This window comes from Apteryx mantelli, chromosome 18 (assembly GCF_036417845.1).
Source record: "Apteryx mantelli isolate bAptMan1 chromosome 18, bAptMan1.hap1, whole genome shotgun sequence".
Lineage (NCBI taxonomy): Eukaryota > Metazoa > Chordata > Aves > Apterygiformes > Apterygidae > Apteryx > Apteryx mantelli.
In genome coordinates, this window is record NC_089995.1 from 17,884,542 (window position 1) to 17,894,125 (window position 9,584).

At 67.9% G+C, this 9,584-nt stretch overlaps 1 protein-coding gene across 1 annotated transcript; it reads left to right on the forward strand.

Moving 5' to 3' along the window:
• The first annotated feature begins 739 nt into the window (after positions 1 to 739).
• SAMD10 (sterile alpha motif domain containing 10) lies at positions 740 to 9,083 on the forward strand. The gene is made up of 5 exons (XM_067307622.1): positions 740 to 809; positions 1,208 to 1,392; positions 4,139 to 4,307; positions 7,263 to 7,402; positions 7,795 to 9,083. Exons 1-5 carry the CDS (start codon positions 740 to 742, stop codon positions 7,849 to 7,851), a joined length of 621 nt encoding a protein of 206 aa, XP_067163723.1. The 3' UTR covers positions 7,852 to 9,083.
• The last annotated feature ends 501 nt before the right edge of the window (positions 9,084 to 9,584 follow it).

Genomic DNA, 9,584 nt, shown 5'->3' on the forward strand with positions numbered 1-9,584 from the left:
TCCTCCAGCGCCTTCGCGCGTGCCGTTCCCCGTGCTTGGCACTCACGGACTGAGCCTGCGCCGGGGGCTGCTGGCAGCCTCCTCCTGCGGGTGCCCGGCAGCAGGACCCCAAAAGTTGCTGCGACCTCTTTGGCACGGTCTGGGGGCAGATTGGGCCCCGCGGCACCGTGTCTTGCAGCACCGTGCCCCATGTCACCGTGCCCCGCGGCACCGTGCCCCGGCCTCCCCGGCAGCCTGGGCGCTGCTCGGCTGCCGCGCTCCCTCCTCTGTTTCTCCGGCGCCTTCTGCTCCCCGAACGCCCCAAGCCGCCGGTGACCCCGTTACTGCCGCACGTGAGATTTCCGCGGCTTCGCTCGTCCCCGGAGCGCGCCGATTCCTTGCCGGGTCCCTCCGCCCCCGTGACGCCGCAGCTCCCTGCCGCAGCCCACGCCGAGCTTCCCGCCGGTCCTGGTGCCATTTGGCCGCACTGCTGCCCCCAGCCCCGGCAGCAGCCGCGGGATTAGGAGGGAGCCGGCAGGGAGCACGGGCCGAGCAGCTCGCCAGATCCCGCGGCGCTGGGGATTAGGGCCTTTTGGAGGTGGCGGTGACCCTGCTGCCGCGCAGGGGCTGGCTGGGGGCCGCCCGTCGGCAGGAGGACGGAGGCGCCGGGAGGAGTCGGGCCGGCGTGGAAGAGGCGCGAGGGGAGGCAGGGACAGAGCCGGTGCCGAGCGCTCCCACACGCCTCCCTCCTGCCGCCGGGATGCAGCCCGGCTGCCCGGTCCTCTGCTGCGTCTCCGCCGGCCCTGGCTCGCGCGGCGCCTCGGAGCCAGGTGAGGGGCCCGAGGGCACGGTGAGGGTCCCGGGAAGACGGGATTGGGACCGGTGGCTCCCCGGAGGGGCATCCAGGCTCCCCTCGTGCCGTCCCCCCCTTGCCAGGAAACCGGAGGAGGGTGCATGCCCGGGTCCCCCGCTACCGAGCCTCCGTGCTGCGGTGCCGGATGCAATAAAATCCCCTGTGGAAAGAGGTCCCCGATGGGAGCCGGGCCCCAGCTGCACCCTCTGTGCGGCAGGTGGGCGGCTGGGCTATTCGGGGAGCCCATGGGCTCTCCGTAAATCCCCCCGCTCCCAGGGGCAAGCGCGGCATCAGCGAGGGCGAACGGCGGGATGCCGGTGCCGACGTCGCGGATGCCGCCGGGATGCCCGCATCCGCGTCTCACCGCCCTTCCCTCCGCAGCCGCCCGCCTCAGCTTCTGCCGCAGCCTCCTGGAGCACACGGTGTCGGCCGAGAACCTCAGCTACCGCCGGCAGAGGAACGCGGGCAGCAGCCTCACCTGGCACGACGGCCGGAGCCAGCGGGCCGAGGGCGGCCGCGCCGTCAAGCTCCTGCGGCAGCCGGGCACCGACGGCTCCCAGGTACCGCCGTCGCCCCCGCCGGATCCCGCGGCGCTCCCGGGCCCGCGGCCGCGCGCCGGCAGGGAGGGCACCGGACCCGGCCTCCGCGCCCCCCCCTCGCTCGCGGCAGGGAGGCGACGCGGTTTTGCAAGTCAGCGCTCCGGAGCCCGATTCCTTATAATGCCTCAAAGCCCTTCCGCGGTTGGAAAGTCTCTTAGCCGGGCTCGGAGCGTTTCCCTCGTTAAATCCTGCGCTTTATTGCATTAGCGAGCCTTAATGAAACGGCGTGCCAAAGGCTTCCGGTCCTTCTCCTGCCGCCGCCGTGGGAACGAGCATCTTCCCCGCGTGCCCGGAGCGGCTTGAGGAAACGGGGACAGTAGCCGCTGGCAGGGACCTGCCGGGGAGGGGGTTCGGAGCAGGATGGGAGCCAAGCGGGACAGGAGCCGAGCGGGACAGGAGCTGGGCCATGGAGCTCCCGCGGAGGAGGCGGCTCCATGGCTGCCCCCGAGCCCCCAGCCCCGACAGCCGCCCGGAGCACGGCCAAGCCCGTCCGGGAGCCTCCCAGCGTAGCTCCGCAGCCTCCTTCTGCTGCAGGAGGGACCCGGGCTGTCAATTCACAGGCTCCCAAGTTTGCATCCTTCCCCCCTGCTCTCCCATTACCCGCTGCCAAAGGCAAATCCTGCTGGAGGAAAGGTCCCTTTGGAATGGCTGGACGCCCCCAGGCGGGGCCGGAGCCGGGGCCGGGGTGGCCCCCCGGAGCCCCACCGCCCTCAGCGGCCTCGTGCTTGACGTCTGCCAGGGCCGTGTCGGCCGTTTCGGCAACCGCGGGAGGGATGCCTGGCGTTCCCGTTGCGCTCGTTATCCCTGCTCCTCTGTTAGGCCTGCTTAATTAGCCAGCATCCGCTCGCGGAAGTCGACCCCGGCGTCCTGCGGTCCGAGTGCCGTCGACCTTCTGAATGCTGGCAGGTTCCCACGCCGGCCCCTGCTCTGGATGCCGCTTCTGCCTTGGCCCCCGGCGCCCTGGGCGCGCTCGGGAAGGTGCCGGCACGGCCCTGGCAACGCGGCCCCTGCTCCCACATTTCGGCGGCATCCCTCAGGCCAGGACTCATGGGAGAGGCAGGAATGTCCCTCCGTCACCCGGGCAGAGCCCACGAGCTCCAGCCGCTCGGAGAAGCCACGTTCACCAGCGCTGCTTGGTGCCGCGCTCCTGCAGAGGACGAGGACGAGGATGAGGGCTCGGCATCGTCCTGGCACTCTGGGCCCCGCTCCGGGCGGATCCACTAATCCCTCTTCTTCCCTGCATGCTAAAAAAGGGAAAATGTGGACTTCTGCATTCCCCAGCCTCGTTTCCTACCCTTGAGGATCCTGCTGGTTGGACGCTTCCCTGGGAGAGGGGGGCTAGTTGCTCCGCGCTGTTACGGCACGCGGCATCGTCTTTGCTTCATGCCAAGACTAATCTAGGCTGCAATTGCAATTCCTTGGAATCACTGCAACACGGACAAGAAAACAGAGCGCAGCAGCGGGAGGGCGAGGAGACGGGCCCTGCGAGGAAACGCAGGCCCCCCCCGCTAGCACCGCTGCCCCCGCTCCATCCCCTCTGCTCCGCGCTCCCGGGCTTGTCCCGCTGCCCGTGTGCCCGAAAGCCGGAACAGCCGCGGAGCAGCTGCGGCCTGGGCAAAGCCTCTCCCCTCCGCGGAGGAGGGGATGCGGAGCTGAACGCTGAGCTTCGCCCTTCTCCTAAAATCCCAAAGTCAGTGCGCTAAGCTTTATCCCGGAGGCCGCTGCTCCGCCGGGACCGCATCCCTGGGCAGCTTGCAGGAGGCCGCTGGGCTCGCAGCAGCAGTCCTGGGCTCACATCCGCTCCGGCACCAGGAAAGGGCCGTGGGGTTTCGGAGGTGCCTTTGGCTGCCCGTGCGGTTTGGCTGCCGCCGCCGGGCTGCAAGAGCCCTTCACGCCCAGCCAGCTCCGGGCCGACGGCGGCTGAGCGAGGAAGCGCGTCCATCCCGCTTCCGGGCAGCAGCTGGTTCCCGGCGGCGGCGAGGGAGAAGCAGCAGCTTCCCGGGAAAGGTGCAGAGCTCGCGTGGCTCCCGGGGGATCGGAGCCCCAGCAGCCCCGTGGTGAATTGGGCTCCTCGCGGGAGTGGGTGGTTCGAAGCGGGACGAGGAGAGGAAGCGTCTCGGAGAGCTCGTCGGCTGCTCCCTGCCCACCGAGGCCGATGCGGCGGAGAAGCTGCTTCCAGCGACGTTGCTGTTTCTGGCCACGCGTGAACCGAGCTGGGGGAGCCTCAGCCCGGCCCGTCCTGGGCCGTCGCCGCCCGCGCTCAGCTGTCACCACCCGCGGGAGCTGGCAGCCCCGAAGGGGAGCCGGCGGCTCGGGAGAGAGGGGAGAAGGTCCGACTATTCCAGGAGGGAGGCAGAACAAGAGGTGGTTTTGCCCAGCCCGTTCTGGCAGCGGCTCCCAGAGCTTTCCCGCGCCATCCTCCCCTGCCAGCGTTGGTGCAAAGCGCCACGCAGGGCGGCGGGCGCAGCCCAGCCGGAGGTGCCCGCGCGCGGTCTGCCCGTGCCCCAGGACCTCCGCGCGGCCGCCGCCGTGCCCCGGCGGCTCGGTCCCCGCGGTCGGGCCGGCGGCTCGGAGCAGGGCTCGCCGTGCCCAGCGCCTCTCCCCGCCCCGCGCGCTGACCTCCCGGACGAGGCGTTTTTCCTCCTCGGGGTGCTGAGTCCCGCTAACGCCTTCCCTCTCTCCGTCTCCTGCTTCCCGCTCTCTGCAGGGCCGTGCCTGCGACCACTACGGCATATACCACACCAGCCCCACGCTAGGCAGCCTCACCAAGCCGGTGGTGCTGTGGACCCAGCAGGATGTGTGCAAATGGCTAAAGAAGCACTGCCCGCACAACTATCTCGTCTACGTGGAGGCGTTTTCCCACCACGCCATCACAGGTACCGTAGCCGCTGCCCCCAGCAGCTGGCGCCAACTGCCGAAACCGCTCGCGAGCAAGTGATGTGCGTGCCGGGTCACCATGCTCGCTGGGACAGGGATGTGCATCCCAGGTCGCCGCACTCGCCGGGGCAGGGATGTGCATCCCGGGTCACCGCGCTTGCTGGGGCAGGGATGTGCATCCCAGGTCACCATGCTCGCTGGGGCAGGGATGTGCATCCCGGGTTGCTGCGCTCGCCGGGGCAGGGATGTGCGTGCCGGGTCGCTGCGCTCGCCGGGGCAGGGATGTGCGTGCCGGGTCGCTGCGCTCCCCAGGGCAGGGATGTGCATGCCGGGTCGCCGCGCTCTCCAGGGCAGGGATGTGCGTGCAGAGTCGCCGTGCTCTCCAGGGCAGGGATGTGCATGCCGGGTCGCCACGCTCCGGACGGCTCCCCCCCGGCTGCGGACACGGCAGCTCCTCGCTGGAGCAGGGCACTGGCTCATGCCGGCACCAAATCAGACCTGCTTCTGCCCGAAGCGGAGGGCGGTTGCAATCCGGTGTGATTACCTCCCCGCTAGCGAATGCCGGGGGGGGACCGGGGCTCCCACCCCACTCCCACGGCCCCGGCCCCTTTCCCAGGCTGGCCAGGAGGGATCTTCCACCAGGCTGAACTCCAGGACAGGCTGGAAACTGTTCAAAATGAGCATAAATCGCCGGGGGGAGAGATCGTCTTCATCACTGCTCTGGATGAGGTTCATGAGAGAGGGAAAAATAAGCGCTGGGAGCGTCTTTTCCTAACTTTCCCGATAAGGGCTGCCTCCCAGCTCTGCCGTTCCCCCGCGGTGCCGGCCGCGGTCCGTCCCCGCAGGCTCTCGCGCGGGCACGCGGCGGGTGGACGGGGCTCTTCTGCTGCTCGGCGGGCACGGATTCAACTTACTGAGCTTTGGGCTGAGCTCGGATCCATCTACTGAATGAGTCGAGCCTTGATTTTGTGATCTCGACAAGAGAAGTTTCGCAGATATTTTAATCTTGTTTTCCCCTCACCTAGATATCAGCAAATAGGAATCTTTCTATAGCTTTTCTAATACTGCAAACTTTTTGTAGAGGAAGAATGATTTCTACCCAAGGGGGATAAAAATTGCCCCCGTCCCCTCCCAGGCCTGAATCCAGCTGCAAACCCACTCCCCCGAGCGGCCATAGCCGCAGGACCGGCTCCCTCCCCTTGCACGTGGCGTTTGGGCTCAGATTCTGGCTTGGACCCTCGCGTCCGTGCGTGGTCCCGGTTTGACGGAGAGGTGGCACCCCGGGGCCGGGGTCTGCCCCGGCGCTTGCGGGAGCCGGCGCGTGGCCGGAGCAGTGCGGAGAGGCTCCTCGTGAGCTGCTCTCCGTTCTTGCTGGGCCATCGTGAGGCGTAAAGGCGAAGGTGAGGATTTCCGGAAGCGTTTCCAGAAGCAGAAGGATTTCCAGCGCTACTCCTTTCCCATCCCAAGCCAGCGGTTCAGCTCCCAGCGACTCACTTTGTTAAGCGGCAGCAGTTCCTGGGGGGATGAGGATCGCGCAGGCTCCCGCTCCCCTGGCTGCCGCCGGGGCGGATGGCAGCACGGCTCCACATCTGTCCAGCTGTTGTGGGTCACCCGCCTGCTTAACAGCTGCATGGCACAACTACAGGCCTTGCCGGCGCCCAAACGAAGCAGATCGCCCCCAAATAGTACACCTGGGGCTGTCAGATCCTCAAAGCAAAGGGATGTTTGCGGAAGAGCTAAGGGAGAGGCAGGGACTGGAGCTGCTGGATTAATCTTCAGGCGCTTGCACGTGTTTGTGGCCAGAGCCGGGAAAGGAGGGCACGGACTGCTGGAGGGCACGGGCAAACCCCTGGCCTTTGCGGCTGCAGCCCGTGTCACCGCGCGGGCACCGAGCAGCGCGTCCCGGCCCTGGGAAAGCAGCGGGGAGCGGAGCGCTGGCTATTCTGCCACAGCCTTGTGCCCGGGAGCGACGTTACAGCACTAATGCGAGAGCTCGGCGAGCCCTTGCATGGGAACTAGAGGAAGCATTAGCAAACGCACGCGGGGAAACAAGGACAAAAGCTGGTTGTAAATCCCTCTTTTAATAGCCCCTGGACCGGAGGAGAGTGGCCTGATGGTGACGGCGATGCTAATGCGTTCTGACGGGTCCCTCTTGTTCCCCCCCCCCAGAGCTGCCATCCCGCCCCGGCGGAGACGGGGCGCTCAGGAAAATGCATCCCGATGCGGGAGGTGGAGCGGAGCGATGGAAAGCTGCTGCCCGCGGGGGCAGGTTACGCGATCGCGGGAGCCGGCCCCGGCCCCAGGCTCAGGCCCTCGAGCCCCCCCGCTTGGCAGGCAGCGCTGGGGCTGGGGGGGGGCGCGGGCTGCGCGGGGTTAGCGTCGGGTTCGGAGAGCGCCCGAGGAGCAAGTCCGGAGCTGTGCATGTGCCAGCCAGGCACGGCCGGAGGGTGACGAGGGCACGGCGCCCATCGGGAGCGTCCCGCCTGCGGCAGCCTTGCCCATCCGGCCGCCTGCAAAGCCCCGCGGCCCCGGCTGCACGGGCTGCGCCGAAAGCAGAGCAGCCGGCGCAGCCGGAGGAGGTCGGGGCGACGCCGAAGGAAAGCCAGCCGCTGGGCGAGACCTCTCCCCGGCTGGGCCGCGGGCGCTTCTGCCCGTCCCTTCCCTTGCAGCCTCGCTGTAGCAGCCTGAGCTTCGCCGGGAGCAGGGCAGCAAGGGGAAACGCGGGATGAGGCAGGCTGCTCCGAGGCCGTGGTGCCGCCGGGGGGCCGGGTAGCAAACGGGCAGGTTTAGGGCTCCATCCCTTCACCTTCCCTTGCTCCTGGGGGGGGAAGGTGAGCAAATGCGGGTTCCCGTCTCGCTTGCGCTTTGAAGGTGTCCCTCGGGGATACCAGCGGCCGGGCGCTGCTGCCGTGCCGCCGTGGCTCCCGCGCTGACCCGCGCTGTGTTTTTGGCAGGGCGGGCGCTGCTGCGGCTCAACGCGGAGAAGCTGCAGCGCATGGGCATCGCTCACGAGTCGCAGCGGCAGGAGGTCCTGCAGCAGGTCCTGCAGCTCCAGGTGCGCGAGGAGGTCCGAAACCTGCAGCTGCTCAGCCAAGGTAGGGCCGGCGGGCGGCCACGGCGCGAGAGAGCCGAGCTCGCCGGAGGCTGTGCCCCCTCCGGCATCTATCCGGACGAGGAGAGCGGTGGGCTTGGCGAGCCTGCGGACGAGCGTTCGGCCTCTTCGGCCCGCGCGTCGCCGGTGCCGGTGCAGCCCGCGGGGCTCGTGGCCAGGACGCCTCGCGGTGCGGGGTCTGAGCGCGGCGGCGGCGGCGGCAGGGTGCAGAGCGCGAAGCCCCTTCGCGGCGTTCGGCGTCGAAGATCTGGGACTCGCCGGGGCTGGCGGTGGGGCAGCTCGAACGCACCAGCCCGCCGGCCGCTCATTCGTTCCTCTCCTCCTCCTTCCAGCTTCTTTCGGAAACATCTCCTAGCTGATCCCTCCGTTTGGCCGACTGTACCAACACTGTGAACCGAGCACCTCCGGGACGGACTGTGCACCGCAGATAGGAACCTGAATCGCATGCTTGGAATGTGAAGAGACAGCTTCCAAAGCGCTCCGGGGCTTTCCTCTGTCTTCTCTCTCTCCCTTTTTTATTAACGTATTTCTGTGCAGAGATGGGATGCTTCCTTCAGCAGATAGGGCTCCCGGCTGGAGGAAAATCCAGGGAACAGCTGCCGGGGCAGGTGAACTTTTGCCCCTCCGAGCTCGCTCGTTCGCGGGGAAGGAGACTGCCCAAAGACGACGGTGACGGGCAGCGCTTACCGCCAAGAACGAGTCAAGCACGGTTGTTCTCGGGACGACTCAGGGCCGTGCACAGGAAGGTGGAATCCTGTGCACACGAGTGACTTCCCACGCCCCAAGGCTGGGGACACCCCAGGCTCTGCCGGCGTCAACCCCTCGGAGCTGATCCAGGGAGCTTTGGGTTGCTCTTCGGGCTGGGCTGTCTTCCAGCGTCCTAGGAGATCACGTTATCGGTAGCAAATAAGGTGACCCGAGCAGGCAAAAGCGTTAAAAGCAGGGCCAAGTCGCCGGAGCCCGGCTTCACTTCGTGAATTAAAAAAAGGAGCTGAGTCAGCGAAGCCGGAAAATAGAGGGCCACAAAAGGCGAAAATGCCGGCTCGGCGCTCCGGGCGGCCGCGGTGCTCGCGCTCGCGGGGGAGCGGTGCCAGGGAGCGCCGCGTTGTCCTTCATCCGTCCTCGGCCGCGAGCGCGGGAGGGAGACGGCGCGAGGGCTGCGCTCCCCGCTCCCGCTGCTCTCCGGAGAGCTTCTCCCTGCTGCCGCTGCTCCAGGACGGAGACAGGGGCAGGCTCCAGGAGTGAGGTTGAGGCTTTCCTCGGTGCAATACTCCCGTAGCCTCGCGTCTCGCCCTCCCTCTCCGGTGAAATTCCCTGCCGCAGCCGCCGGGTTTGGCTGCGAGCCCTCCCGCTGGCGCGGTCCGGACGTTGGCCCCTGCTCCGTGCAAAGCGCTGCCCCTCCGGAGGCGTCGCAGCCCCGGGGCGGCTGCCTGACGGTCCGCGTTTCCCAAGCCGGCAGCAGGTAAGGAGCAAGGAGGCGCAAACCCGGGATTTGGGGCAGGGTGGGCGCCCCGGCCCAGCCCGACGCCTCCGCTGCGCCTCCGATTCCTCGGAAGCGGCCACCGGCTCCCGGGTCCCGCGGGCCGGGGCGGCTGCGTGCCGCGAGCAGCTCGCCTCCCTTGCTGGTAATAAAGCAGGAGACTGTTATTTTAATTTTTCTCTTCTTCCGACTCTTCCCACGGTTTGCACCTGCACCCCAGGTGCCGGTCCCTGCCCAGAAATGAAAATGGGAAGCGAAAGATGTTGCAAAGGGGAATAGCCAGTCCCTGAGACGGGAGAGGGGGCATCCCGGGCACAGAGGAGTTGCAGGGAAAAGGAGCAGGGTGCAGAGGGATGCGGGGATGGGGACGGGGACGGGGCCTCGGCCAGAGGGACGCGACCCCACGGGCTCTGCACAGGGCAGAGTGGTGAAGCGTCGCTGCCAGGGGCTGGAGCAACTCGTGCTGCGGGAATGGGAAAATTATCCGGGCTGTTTAGCGTGGCTTCGCCAGGAGCAGAGGCTTACGGATGCGGGCATGTGAGGACCTGTCCGGCTGCTCCCCCAGGGCTTTCCGAACTCGGAGCCGCTGACTCCTTGGCCCGTGTGAAGGGAGCGGCACCCGGGGGTGTGCGGGAGCCCCCGCGTGGTTTACGGGAAAAGGCAGCAGGAGCAAGACACCGAGCG

Excerpts from the sequence above, each read along its gene's own strand:
- SAMD10 (XM_067307622.1), top strand. The coding sequence starts at position 740 with ATGCAGCCCGGCTGCCCGGTCCTCTGCTGCGTCTCCGCCGGCCCTGGC. Across the intron at positions 810-1,207 it reads GCGCGGCGCCTCGGAGCCAG|CCGCAGCCGCCCGCCTCAGC; the intron begins GTGAGGGGCCCG and ends CCGCCCTTCCCT. Across the intron at positions 1,393-4,138 it reads CGGGCACCGACGGCTCCCAG|GGCCGTGCCTGCGACCACTA; the intron begins GTACCGCCGTCG and ends CGCTCTCTGCAG.